Here is a 14,818-nt window from a genome sequence, read left to right on the forward strand (position 1 = left end):
AGGACTGTGTATGAAAGAGAGAAAAAAGGGACATATTTATTGTGACAAAGCTCAATGGAGACAAGATTGTGTAAAAGACAGAACTGAAGAGAGATCAAGACGTGCACACAAAGACTTTTGGGGCAGGGGAGAACTTCCTATTGTTGGACTGTGGTGAGACATTCCAGCCCTAAAAGCCTCTAATCCTCTCAGGTTTATAGTCGCCTTAAAGTATTGTGTTAAAAAAACGCAGCTCAATGAATCTGAAAAAAATAAAAATAAATTCTTAATGACTCACTAAGGCAGAATGTACCAATTAGGTAGACTCCAAAATGAAAGAGATACAGTCAAAGACAGTAAATAAATAAACCAGATTCAAAATGAGCCAAAGAGGGTTTACTTCAAAATTATATTGTTAAAAACACACACAAAACAAAACAAAACAACAACAGTAAGACACATTCTCACCTATCATGGGTTTGCATAAAGTCCCAGGACTTCTTTGTCCCATTCTGTGAAAAAAAGCAGAATGACAAAATCATAAATTTCTAAAATAACATAATTCAGGTAAATCTGTAAAACAAACAAACAACTGAGACAGACAATCTGAATATTAAAAACTATAAACCATTGCATTGAATGAGTCTTACATTAAAAAAAATGTTTTATTGTAAACACAAACTCCATGTCCAAAGATGACCTGTAATGAATACTTAGTTCCATTGGGAAAGTGGCTAATGAGAAGATTTTTTAAGGTTTCATTTAAAACGTTAAATACTGATTTCTATCATGAGTAAGTTTCAATTTATCAGGCTAAAATAGGTAGAGGTAGTTGCTAGAGTAGTTGTTAGGAAATCAGATATCCAACCCAAAATTATATAAGAAATTTTAACAATTGACATGGACCATGTCTATATTGTCATTGTGTCGCCTACCAATGATTCCATAAACCCCTCGATTTCCATTTTGTTGTAGAAAACATGGAGACACCAAAGGCGCTTTAATACAGGTGCATCTCAAAAAACTGGAATATCATGGAAAAGGTCTTTATTTTTTGTCATTTCTTACATTCTAGATTTATTGCACACAAACTGAAATATTTCAAGAGTTTTTTATTTTAATTCGGATGGTTACGACTTCAAGCTTATGAAAATTAAAAATTCAGTATCTCAAAAAATTTGAATAGTAAATTTTAACTGTTCACAGAGTGCTGTATCTAAATATACTCATAGAAAGTGGACCAGAAGGAAAGGTGCACAAGCAACAGGGATGACCACAGCCTTGGGAAGATTGTCAGGAAAAGCTGATTCAAGAACTTGGGTAGCTTCACAATGAGTGGACTGAAGCCTGAGTCAGTACATCAAGAGTCACCACACTCAGACATCTTTAAGAAATTGGCTACAGCTGTCACATTTCCATTTACATTAAATCATTTAGCAGATGCTTTTATCCAAAGAAACTTACAAATGAAAACAATAGAAGCAATCAGACCAACAAGAAAACAACAACAGTATACAAGTGCCATGACAAGTCTCAGTTAGTCTAGCACAGAACATGTAGCCAGGTTATTTTTTTCTTTAAAGAATATGATAGACAAGAAAAGGTAAGTGCCAGTATTAGTTGGTTAAGTGCTGGTGAAAAAGATGAGTCTTTAGATGTTTTTTGGCACAGTCCAGGAAAGGTCCATGAGAGTGATTTTGAACCTTTTTGGGATGGCACCACAAGGCGTTGTTCACTTGCAGAATGCAAACTTCTGGAGGGTGCATAAGTTTGAACAAGTGAGTAGGTATATTGGTGCCGTGCCAGTGGTTGTCTTGTGGGCAAGCATCAGTACATGGAATTTAATGCGAGTGGCTACTGGTAGCCAATGTAACCTGATGAGGAGAGGAATAACGTGAGCTTTTTTTGGCTAATTGAAGACAACCCACGCTACTGCATTCTGTATCATTTGCAGAGGCTTGATAGTACATGCAGGAAGTCCCGCCAGGAGAGCATTACAATGGTCCAGTCTGGAGAGAACAAGAGCTTGGAGAAGAAGTTGGGTGGCTCGCTGTGATAGGAAGGGTCTAATCTTCCTAATGTTGTATAAGGCAAACCTGCAGGACCAGGTCGTTGTAGCAATATGGTCTGTGAAGCTTAACTGATGATCCATCACAACTCCTAGGTTTCTGGCTGTCCTGGAAGGAGTTATGGTTGACAATCCCAGCTGTATAGAGTAGTTGTGATGAAACAATGGGTTAGCTGGAACCACCAGCAGTTCTGTCTTAGTAAGGTTGAGTTGAAGGTGATGGTTATACATCCCGCTAGAGATGCCACTCAGACAGGCTGCAATGCGAGCAACTACCATAGGGTCATCTGGTTGGAATGAAAAGTAGAGTTGAGTGTCATCATCGTAGCAGTGATAGGCAAAGCCATGCTTTTGACAAATCCTAATGATGCCATGTAGATGGAGAAGAGAAGGGGTCCAAGTACTGAGCCTTGAGGAACCCCAGTAGCAACAAGTTGTTGAGACTTAGAAACTTCACCCCTCCTAGAGACCCTGAAGAATCTATCTGAGAGGTAGAACTTAAACCACAGGTAGGGGTCGATCGGCCGATCGTGATCGGAGCACCCCTAACCACAGGAGTGCAGTTTCAGTAATGCCCATCTTTCTGAGGGTGGACACTAGAATCTGGTGATTAATGGTGTCAAAAGCAGCAGACAGAACCAGCAAAATGAGTACTGAGAATTTTGAAGCTGCTCTTGCCAGTCACAGTGTTTCAGTAATCGAGAGAAGGGCAGTCTCAGTTGAGTGGCAGCTTTTGAAGACAGACTTGTTGCTGTCCAGGAGGTTGTTCTGTGCAAGAAACATAGAGAGATGGTTGAACGCAACTCGCTCAAGTGACTTTGAAATTAATGGAAGAAGGGATACTGGTCTGTAGTTTTCTAGAAGTGCTTGATTTAGAGATGGTTTCTTAAGCAGTGGGCTTACCAGAGCCTGCTTAAATGCTGAGGGAAATGTCCCAGAGTGAAGAGAGGTGTTGATAATGTGAGTAAGTGAAGGTATAACTAAAGAAGAAATCGCTTTAAGGTGGTAAGTGGGGATCGGCTCAAGTGGACAAGTAGTAGGATGATTAGACAGGATAAGTTTGGAAACGTCCGTTTCTGAGAGTGGAGAGAAGGAGGAGAGAGAGTGTGCATTAGTCGTTGTGAAGTTGTCCTCAGTCTGCGGTGTGGAGACTTGGTCATTGATGGTTCTTGTCTTGATTGTGAAGAAAACTGCAAAGTCGTCAGCTGTAAAAGGTGGTAGAGGAGGAGGTGGAGGCAGATTAAGAAGAGAAAGTTTTGAAAAGTATGCGAGCGTCACAACTTTCATTCAATTTGTTGTGGTAGTATGATGTTTTATCAGTGAAGACATTTGCAGAGAAGGAAGAGAGAAGAGACTGATACATACAGAGGTCGGTAGAGTTTCTTCATTTATGCCATTTCCTCTCTGCAGCCCTGAGTTTAGAGCGATGTTCACAGAGAACATCGGACAGCCAGGGGGCAGATGGGGTGGTGCGTGCTGGTTGAGCAAAGAGTGTCTGTAGGACTTTTCGTGTTCAGAACTGAAAATTGAGAGAATGAAGGAAGTGAGGATGAAACCACAGAAGGTAGTCGAGATGGAAAAAGTGTGCGTAGGTTCCGTCGAAAGGTTACATGCGGTGGAGTGTGTGCCACTTCAGGAGTAAGTGCGAGGTAAGCAGTAATGAGGAAGTGGTCTGAGGAGTGCAGTGGAGCAACTAAAGTGCTGTCCATGGAGCAACAGCACGTGTAGATGAGGTCCAGTTGGTTGCTTGATTTGTGAGTCACTGTAGTAGAGATCAAATGAGGCGAGCAGAGTAGGGGTGTGCCAGTACTAGTATCGATAACGAACGGTTCCTGGGCAAATTCCAAATGGAAGTGATCATCCCTATCCCCTTGGAGTTGGGACTTTGGAGTGAATAGGGCACATGTTGCCATTAAGCAGTCGTTAGGAATGCACTTTGTAAAAGGAGCAACATAATTTCCTCATTATCTTCAGCTGGGATGTTCCCGTGACAGCGCAGCATGTCCCAAACAAGTATTGAGTGCATAATTTAACCTGTTTTGGAGATCTTGAACATTTATTTTTTGTAAATATTTTTTTGATTAATCTTTGAGAAAATATTAACATTTTTTGAGATACTGAATTACTGATACTGAAGTCATAACCAACAGAATTAAAACAAAAAAAACTCTTGAAATAGTTCAGTTTGTTTGCAATGAATCTAGAATATAAGAAAGTTTGCTTTTTTAATTCAATTACAAAAAATAAAGAACCTTTCCATGATATTATATATATTTTTTTATGTACCTTTATGTTGTGCATTTTAATAGACTGGTGACGACCTCACAGAGTAGCATTATAACAGAACTTTCAATTGTATCTAGATAAAAGCTCCGCTGCTTTCGAGCCATGTGTCATGCTTGTTCAGCAGCCTCATTTCGCTTCGACAGCTTTCAGCCTCACCCTGCTTCATTCTACTACATTAATAAATCATTAGCTCATCCATGAACATGATTTCTGCCCGAGTCCCATCGGATTGCATTGGCTGTGGGGATGAAGACGACAACTCCCATGATTCCACACTCAGTCACGGCGTTGTCAAACTACGTCTTTGTTTCTTTGTTTGTTTTAAATATGCGCCGAATAAGCGGCGAAAAATTACATATTTTGCCTGTAACAAAGAGCATGTTCACATTAAAGATCTGACGGTAATACAATAAAATATACAAAGGTTAAAGAGATTCCATTTAATCCTAATTAAATTATTTAATCACAACCGTTTGGATTCAAGCTAGACAAGTAGATTTGTGTATTTGAGTTGTCAAAACACCCCAGTAATAATAGCAAAAGGTGTGTAGCTCTCCCTCACCCTTTTATATAAACCTCTAGCACTTTTAATAAGCACAGTGCCTGAAGACAGGGATTCTGTAAGACACGAATCTCACAAGAATGGACACGTTACTGCAAAAGGTTGTTGGCTTTGCTTAATATGATGTGGGATCAGCCCTGTGTGTGTGCTTGTACTCTATTTGAAGGGGCATCACCTCATGTTTAACCTACAAGATTGTAAAACGTGTCGCCTTTTCAGTTTGACTTGTAGTTTGGGATGGAAAGTGACTGAACACTCAACAAGTTAACAGAACAATTCAATAGATATTCAGAATATGCTTAACTCCGACACTTTGCAACCGATATTTGTCTTAACACATATTAAATCATGTGTCATAGCTGTGAACAAAAAGCCTACAGCCTTTATAATAAGGAGAAGGTTCTGGAAATCTCTTTATGCTTACACCCACAGTAACTATTCACTAACCATAAAAGAGTGAATTTGCACATCACTCTGAACTTTGAAAAATTAAGCATAGCTCAGCAAAAGCGGCATCTTGTAGGACTGTTATGATATCCTACATCAGCTAAAGGATAATGATAACAGGCAGCATCATGAGACAACTTTCAATGTTTGAAGTGATGTTCATTATACAGAACGTGGTTCTTAAAAAAAAAAAAAGTATTATGGAAATATATTATTATTTTTATACAATAATTCATTTTAAAACCATTATATTTTGTTGTAGTTTACTCACTAAAGTAAAAGTAAAGTAGTGGTCTAGTTAAACCCTTCAACTTGACGGTCACTTTTTTATGTGGATTTGACTGTTTTTAATATACTCCTTTTTTTAATATCTGAGTGCTGTATGCCTGGTTGGTGTAGGAGCACAAAGGCAGAAAATCAAAGGCTTCATTACACCTCTCAATGAACGAACACGATGAGATTTAAAAAATGCAGCACCTTTTTCTGATTGAACAGCTTAAGTGTGACCTACCTAATCATGGTTGCAGGTCTGTTCATAAGAAGCAAAGACCCATTAACAAGAAACAGTCATCGGTTACCTGAGGCACCAGTGTAAAATGAGAGTGTGGAAAGTGAACCTGCATACCAACCACGGTCAGTGGATCCAACTGGGTAATGTTTGCTTTGGGCAATGCTGCATTTCGGGCTAATGACCTGTATCTTTTGGCTCCAAAACATGACTGTTTTGGAGGGAAGACTGAGAGAGCGGAACAAACTTAATCCAAAAGCAGCTAGTTATATGCTTGGAAGAGTGCTTCCTCTTCATACTCAAGCATCTGCTGCTTTGCTACATGAAAAAATGTTAATGTTTAGAAAAGATTGTATCTTTTTGACAAATTAATTTTTAATTAGTGGTTGACCGATATAGTTTTTTTTACAGACAATGTAGATTCCGATATCTCAGGGTGGCCGATTAAAGCTGATATAATTGTATTTATTTTAATTAATATTTAAGAAATCTGAAATAATTTGAAAATGGATTTAAAAATAAATTTTTAAAATAAGCATACTTATACTTTAGATATACTTTTCCACAAATAACTAATAATTAATAAAAATATAATTTAAAAGAAAGTAATCAGTAACCAACAGAGCACTCAGTATTCTGAGAAGTTTGTGTGCATTTTTTTTTTTTTAATACAGCCAGCACACAGTGAAAATTACATGAATATGACAGTATGCAAATGCATAAAGTGCATCATAATTTGAAATCACAAATTTTATGTTTAAGCATTCAATTTGCACGGACCAAACATCACGTAAAGAACACACGATCATGCTAAATAAAAATTCACACTTCACAAGATCTCACAACTGGATTCGACTAAGTTTGCAAGGTTTGTGAAAATAAAGTTTCATTAGCCATTCAAAGATTTGTTTAAATTATATAAATGGGTATTTTCTGAATGCTGATGGCAAATGAGAAAGTATTAATAATAATAAAAATAATAATAATCATAAATTACATTTATATAGCGCTTTTTAAGGCACTCAAAGTGCTTTACATTGTCAGGGGTATTTCTTCATCCACCACCAGTGTGCAGCATCCACCTGGATGATGCAACGGCAGCCATAGTGCGCCAGAACGCCCACCACACACCAGCTAACTGGTGGTGAGGAGACAGAGTGATGAAGCCAATCAGCGGGTATGGGGATTGTTAGGAGGCCATGATGGTCAGGATGCCGAGGTCACACCTCTACTCTTTTCGAAAGACATCCTGGGATTTTTACTGACCACAGAGAGTCAGGACCTCAGTTTAATGTCTCATCTGAAGGACGGTGCACTGGGACGCTAGGACCCACACAGACCACAAGGTGAGCACCCCTGCTGGCCTCACCAGCACCTCTTCCAGCAGCAACCTAGTTTTCCCAGGAGGTCTCCCATCCAGTTACTGACCAGGCTCAGCCCTGCTTAGCTTCAGTGGGCAACCGGTCTTGGGCTCCAGGGTGATATGGCTGCAAAATATTATAATGCGTGCCTTTCTATTACTTAAAACGAAACCATTATAAAACTTTTTGTATTCATTGTAATTCCTTTGTTTAGCAGTTCTATTGGATTATTAAACAGACTTCTATCCGTATTAGACAGAACTGTTAACGACGATGGTGAACAAAAGGGAGAATGTGAGCACGGTGTGCTCAGACGCTGCTGCTCTCAGCACAGTCAAAATAAAAGTCCCATCTAGAACGCATCGTCAAAACAGAAAAAACTTAACGGCCGGTGCTGATTTTTGAAAAATGCCAAATATTAGCCCGATATATTGGTTGACCACTCCAATCATTTGCTGTATGTTTAAAGATCTGAAAGATAATTTAAAAGCAATTCAGATTTGCTATTATTAATAATTTAGACTGATCTGTCAATCAGTTTAATCAGTTTACTGATTCACTCACAAATCAGATGATACTTGCAAGCAAGGTATCCAGCTGATTAAATATCTTGGAGAAAACATAACTAGCAAAATGTATATTACAACTGAATTTTTTCTGAACTTCCTTGACTTTCTAATTATCCCAGGTTTTCCATAACCATAATTTTTTTTTTTTTTAATTAAAACAAAGTTTGGGGGAAAACAATTGTTTTACTCAATATTAAAACATATACACTTACATACTGCAAGAAAAGATGCTGTTCACCTTACAAATAGTGTTATAGAAACACCTGGGTCAGGAAAGAGGTGTGTGCTGCTTCCCTAATCATGTCACAGTGATTCAAACATTTTTGTGTAGGTGCTAAATTCCCGCAGGGTCAGACAAGTGGGGATTAAAATGTGCCTTTTCAAGGCAAGTGTATACTTGAGAACATACTTGCGGAGGCGAAAGTGGGTATGTTAATGTGTGGATGGGGATGTACCGTGCCGAGTTTCAGATTCTCTATCGAAAGTCTTTACACTGCTATTATCTGAGCATTTCTTTGGTTCATAAGGTGTGATGCCAACTAAAGTATATGAAGCAGAGGCCCGCAGTTTACTGAGAAGCTTGAACATTTGCATTCCATGAACGCAAATCCGTAGTCTTTGTCTGAACACCAGTATTAACCCAAACATCACCAACAATTTGAAAGAACACAGAGAGGGAGAGGCTTTGCAAGTTCATGCATCGCAAAGACAAGCCTAAAATGTGAAAGTGCTTTAAATTGAGCAGTAGCTCTTACAGTGTATAAGAAAACACAAAAGCAAAGGCTTAAAAATGAGGGTACCACTGATTAGAGGTCATGTTTGTTACTAAACAGACGACCATGCGCAGTCACATACCACAGACACCAGGTCTACAGTCTACATAATCACTGCCATGACATCCTGAAGTATAGAAAGCAAATTGTGCAGGGATTTCAGCCTCTTTGTAATATTAGTGTTGTCATATGGAATGCTAAGCATTTTTAAGATAAGGTGTAAAGTAAAAAAAAAAAAACTTAAAATCAGGGAAAACCCAGCTATTGGTCACCAGTAAACGTGTGAACAGTATCACGAACAGGTTTATGAGGGCTGTTTCTTCTGGATCACACTGATTTATAAAATAAATGTATCAATTTTAATAGTTTCTAAAATTAATGCCACCACACTGTAGAAGTGATACTACAAATGGCCTTGATTCCAAAGTGTTGGACAAACTGCACAATTCTCACCTGCAGATAAACTCTGCACTTGAATGAATAGCATGTGAACACCACAAGCCTAACATGCGAGATATAAGCAACAGATTGAGGCAGGTACACAGATTCCAACATCTGCTTAAAAAAAATGCATTTACTGTAAACATACAGGCAACTGAGTGCAAAATGCTATTAGCATGGGCAAGAATATAAAAAATAAAATAAAAAAAATAACATCTATTTATGGCTTTAAGTTCTTGATGTTGCTTTCCTGCAATCAATGTTCCCTTTAAGCTTTGCGTGTGTATGGCCGTGCACTTCTTACACCATGAGTGCACGGAATAAATAATATATCAGGCACAGACGTAAAAATGAATAGTTAATGTAAAATAATTGCAATGCTCGAGTGTTTGAACCAGTGAATGTGGTTAACAGATTTCATAGAAAGAGTATGACGTGCACCAAATCAGTTGCTGTAGAATCGAATACTAAATAGCTTGAGAGATGACGCAAACACAATGACGTGAAATAAAACATCATCATGTTTTAAAGAAGAATGGCTTAATTAAGTGGTGGAAAATAGAGCGGATGAACAGTACAGAACAGTAACAAAACTAATTTTTGAAAGTTTACAGTCACACTCAACTCTACTACATTGGGATTTATTAGATAACTGTAAAATGACTCACATATTTCATTTTTTTTATTGAAAATATTTGTTATTTCTATTCTATTCTATGCCAAGCCTAAATTGACCTCAAAAAAGGAATTAATGAGCAATAAATGAGTTTCATTTATATATAAATATATATATATACACACACACACACACACACACACACACACACACACATACAGGTGAATCTCAATAAATTAGAATGTTGTGGAAAAGTTCATTTCAGTAATTCAACTCAAATTGTGAAACTCGTCTATTAAATAAAGTCAATGCACACAGACTGTTTAAGTCTTTAGTTCTTTTAATTGTGATGATTTTGGCTCACATTTTACATTAATATTATAAAGAATTAAACTATTCTTTTTGAGATATTTCTTTTTATTATTTTTTATAGAATTTCTTGGTAAGTAACACAGCACTGTAAAAAACATTTCTCAGGTAACCTAAAACGTGTATCATTTAGTTACATCAATGGTCAAATCAAATATAAATAGCACATTAAAGTTAAAAGTTACACTGGTCTGGTATACTTTGGTATTCTTTATATATAAAGAATGTTTTTATTCAGGTGGCTGAAATGTCTAACCAACAGAGAACATTCCTGCTCAACAAGAAAAAAATTAAGAGTGAAAATTCCCTCCAATGCATCTCATCTAAACAGAGGAAGTGAAATCAGAGATTTCAGATATTTGCTATGCAGGTGATTCCTGTAGAACCAGACAACATCCTAACTCAAAGTCTACTACTACTACTTAAGGCTGTTAAATGCATTAAAGGCAGCTGTATTTAGATAAACCACTGAGGTCATCACAAGATGATCTACTGAAAAATTATTTTGAACAGTAACACCAAAGAAAAAAGCAACACAATAAGGTCTCCTTTAACATGACTTAATGTGTTAGCTAACATGAACTAACAATTAGCAATAAACAATCGCAATAAAGAGATAAGGTTCCTGGCTCATATGTATAGTATTAATCCCATGGTCATATGACTGTGTTGAATAAACGCATTTTGAGGTACAATGGAATTCTAGTTTAGTGGAGGACTAGACTGCCCTACAAAGGCGAAAGACCTTAACTCGCTAGAGTGTGAAACTGAGAAAAACAACTTTAAAGTTGTTTACTTGTCCAGCCAAATTAATTATAGGTAGGAAACTGAAAAATTTAACAATTAAATGTTTTAGTAATGAAAATTAAAAGTGAAAGAGGGTCAGCTGGTGTTATACAGTGTTCTGCCTTGGTTTCTCCTGGACTTTTCGAAGTTACAGCTGAGACGACAGTAATATCAATAACTCATTTTCAACAAAAATCAAAGTTACAGTCTTTTGGCTTTGCATGGCAGTTCAAAGCCACTTCTCAAGAGAAATGTGGTACAAGTTTGGCTGCACTGCTTGGTTTTCATGGTAAAGCATGTTGTAGTACAAGGAAGTGCATCATAACATACAACATTAAGTTAACATCTGTCTGGGCTCTAGCCAGAATTTGAATCAACAATCATCTATTCACTGCCAATATATTTTCCAATTTCCTCATTTTATGGTCTGAAAAAGACAGAAGGCCATATGGCATTAAAACAACACCAGACTGAGCAAATAATGACTGATTTTTTTTATTTTTGGGTGAATTATTGTTTTAAAGAGATAACAAAGACCAAACTAAGTGTCCACTAGAAATATTTTCATTCCATCATTCAATTTGATGGCCTCCAGAAGCCCTGGTGAGGTTCTTGCTGCTTTTATGGTTTGCCCCCTACAGGTCTATTCTGTGTGGCTGAGCATGTTTAGGGTCATTGGTCTTGCACACAGATGGTGGGGGCCCCTCATTATCAGGGCTACTCTGTAGGTCAACAAGAAAAATCCTTTTGGGAACCTGGGAATCACAAGCAACATGGATTTACAACACAGATTACAGGGAGTGCAAGGAGATGCAGGGCCTTGAAATTATTGTGCCCCCTCCATCCTACTCGCAATAAAGGCTTATGAGTGAATAGGGAGGAGCGACAGGCCTCGTTCTTTTGCATGCTTAAAGTCTAATTATCATCAGCTTGCAGTTTATAATGCTGTGACCACGACAGCTGCTGAGAATTCAATTGCCGTCACGCTGCTATTTACAATCAAGGCCTTTAATTCCCACCATGTGCCGTCCAACTTCCCCAGATTTAAAGCCTTCATCGCACATTATTCCCACCAGGATATCACGTGCCAAGCCCTGCTGATATTCATAGTAAGAAAGATTCTGTCTGGATCCGGCAGGGTGTGTTGTTGTGAAATACAAGGGATAATGAGCAAAAGGAGTCATTATTTTTAAATCACATGCTTGTTTACTGCACCTACCCATCAATTTTCTTCTAGAACCTGAACATCAGCCCGACATGATTCAATATCTACTACTGGTGCTTAAAATGAAAAGTTTATGTGGGAAAGCAATTATGTACTCTACCAGCCCACATAAGGGAACAAAGGTTAATTGAGTCCTCAACCATACTTATGATCTCAAAAGTAAACACTAAAGCTGGGGACACACTACATGACTAGTTGAAACATTCTAAGACTGACCTCAACACACTTAAAGATGGTTTCCATCGACTGGCACAGATTCTAGTCTTTGACAGTCGAAAACGAGCACAAACTTAATGACGGAGTCAGTCCACTACTCAACACACTTAACAACTGGAGCACCACATCTGGACAAATTCGTCATTGTGGAGCTATCTAATGATGATCTAGCTCAGGACTGTTTTGATTATCATAACCCTATAAGGTATTTTAAGAGAGATTATGTTGTGAATAAAATAGTTTATCCAAAAAGAAAATGTCCTATCACTTACTTTTATTTTTTTTCTTATAAATATGACTTACAAAAAGAGATGTTAAGCAGAATGATGTGTCATTTAGTTACTTTCTCATATAGCTAATTAAATGGCGAATAAGAGATTTTCTGTCATCTCATTCTGTGTGCCAAATATATTTGTATAAATCAATTGTATAATTAAATTACTTAATATGACTTTCAAAAGTTGAAGTAATTACTTTAATTTAGTTGTTAGAATATGTATAAATATTTTAACTAATTGCAAAAGCTGAATAATCAATTAATGTCTAATGATTAATAAGTTAAATAATCGATGATCAGTCGATTAATTGTTCTAATAACAGTTCGATTAACAAAATAATCGTTTGTTGCAGCCATACTGGAAATGACTGATTCTTCATTCTTGAATCTAAGATTATAATCTTTAGGCACCACACACTATGCGATTTTTTTCTGCCAACTACAAATACCAACTGAGCCCAACTGGCACAGATCCGGTCCAGATTAATTCTCGGTTTAAAGACCTCATTACATCGAAACAAACAATTTAACCAAACCCACCAACCACCAAAACAAAACACTTTTTGTGTAAACAACAAAACCCCACCCTTTGACGTGGACACATGCTGATTGCCCTCATGGGCCTCACTGGGAGGAGGCCCATAATAAATAACAAAAAAAAAAAACAAGAAAAAAAACAAGTGACAAACCAGGCGTTAAACACTTTCTGGAAGGTCTCTTTTCTCCGAGACTCGTCAGCCTCTCAGATGTGATCATCATCAATCTTCATCTGTCATCTTTTTTTCCTAATTTTTGAAGACATAAGATCAAATGCAGACGTGTCCACCATTTTAACCCAATTGAAAAGGCTTTAAGTCGCTGCTTCTTTTTCCAGCTTTTGCGCTTCAGAGCACAAGGTTAGGGAAGAAAGAGATGGGAGAACAGAGGGAGCTCAACCTCTGTGTCTCCATCTGCTTTCTCTGTACACTCCACCCCTCATCGACCCCACTCTCCTTCTGCCCCTCCATCCCACAGGTGTGAGCTTACCTCCCCAAATTTCCCCCTCCCTTCAAGCACCATGCTGGGCTTGAGTAATGCTCATGCCTCTGAGCCTGGGGTTGCAAGATCCTGCAACCATTACATTACAAATGCCTACTGCTGGGAAGGCAAATAAAGGTCCTCAATTACGCTGCAAGTTGATTGATGATAAAACAAACTTTATTATTATTTACACATATTCATTATTTAAAAAAAGTTTCTACATTATTATTGTTGCTTTATAAAAAAAATTCCAAAAAGTCATTTTTTTTTACAATTATGAGTTATTAATTCATATTTATAATTAGATTTTGGTGGAGTCTTTTACAACCTGAATTAACCTTGTCATAAGGTCCTATTAAAGTGAGCCAAGTATGGTGACCCATACTCAGAATTTGTGCTCTGCATTTAACCCATCCGAAGTGCACACACACAGAGCAGTGGGCAGCCATTTATGCTGCGGCCCGGGCAGCAGTTGGGGGTTCGATGTCTTGCTCAAGGGCACCTCAGTCGTGGTATTGAAGGTGGAGAGAGCACTGTACATGCACTCCCCCCACTCACAATTGGGGGGATTGTCTGCCAGCTCGAGACTCGAACTCACAACCCTTTGATTGGGAGTCTGACTCTCTAACCATTAGACCATGACTTCCCCTCCTTATTATCCAATACATTAAGAGTCTTATTGACTCTTGACAAACAGTCTTTAAGATTTGCAAAGATCTTAAAAAGAAAAAAGACTGCCAAAAGATTTGTTATTTTTTTCCTTGTTTTTATTAGTCTTTTTTCTCAGGTTATTATTTTTAGGATATTTAAAAATACTAAAAAAAAAACTTGTATCCTTGTAACTTTGCTTTCACTAGGGAAAAACAAGCATCAGAAAACAACCCTAACATGTAAGGGAAGACAGCATACATTATATTCTCCGCTATGTGAGTGATTTATTAACTTTTCAATGCACCACACATCATTGTTCCTATGAACAATCCACAATCTCACAGGGAAATGATACAGGACATAAATACAATGCCCTGAATTGTGGCTGAAAACCTCTAGCCACAAGACTGTGGCTTTGCCATGCAGTGGGAAAATGTCCTTGGGTGCGGTTGCTTCCAGATTCTCACCATACAAAACCAACATCTGTAAGAGAGGAGTTCAATGGAGATATAGGGCTGCACAGTCTTGGGAAAGTGGTAGAATCCTTTCTTTGGATGTGTTTTGGGTTTGGAAACAGTTGATAAGTAATAAGCTGCACTGCAACATACTTACCACGTGATGCAAGATGACAGGCCAGCCTTGGGCGACAAAGAGTACTTCTTTC

At 37.8% G+C, this 14,818-nt stretch overlaps 1 protein-coding gene across 1 annotated transcript in view; it reads right to left on the reverse strand.

The window, feature by feature from the left end:
- Positions 1-14,818, reverse strand: part of LOC113063350 (uridine diphosphate glucose pyrophosphatase) — a 35,119-nt gene that overhangs the window by 15,317 nt on the left and 4,984 nt on the right. Inside the window, exon 2 of the mRNA XM_026233664.1 lies at positions 448-491. Coding sequence (XP_026089449.1) covers positions 448-491 — 44 coding nt within the window. The remainder of the gene's footprint in view (positions 1-447; positions 492-14,818) is intronic.

This window comes from Carassius auratus, chromosome 45 (assembly GCF_003368295.1).
Source record: "Carassius auratus strain Wakin chromosome 45, ASM336829v1, whole genome shotgun sequence".
NCBI lineage: Eukaryota > Metazoa > Chordata > Actinopteri > Cypriniformes > Cyprinidae > Carassius > Carassius auratus.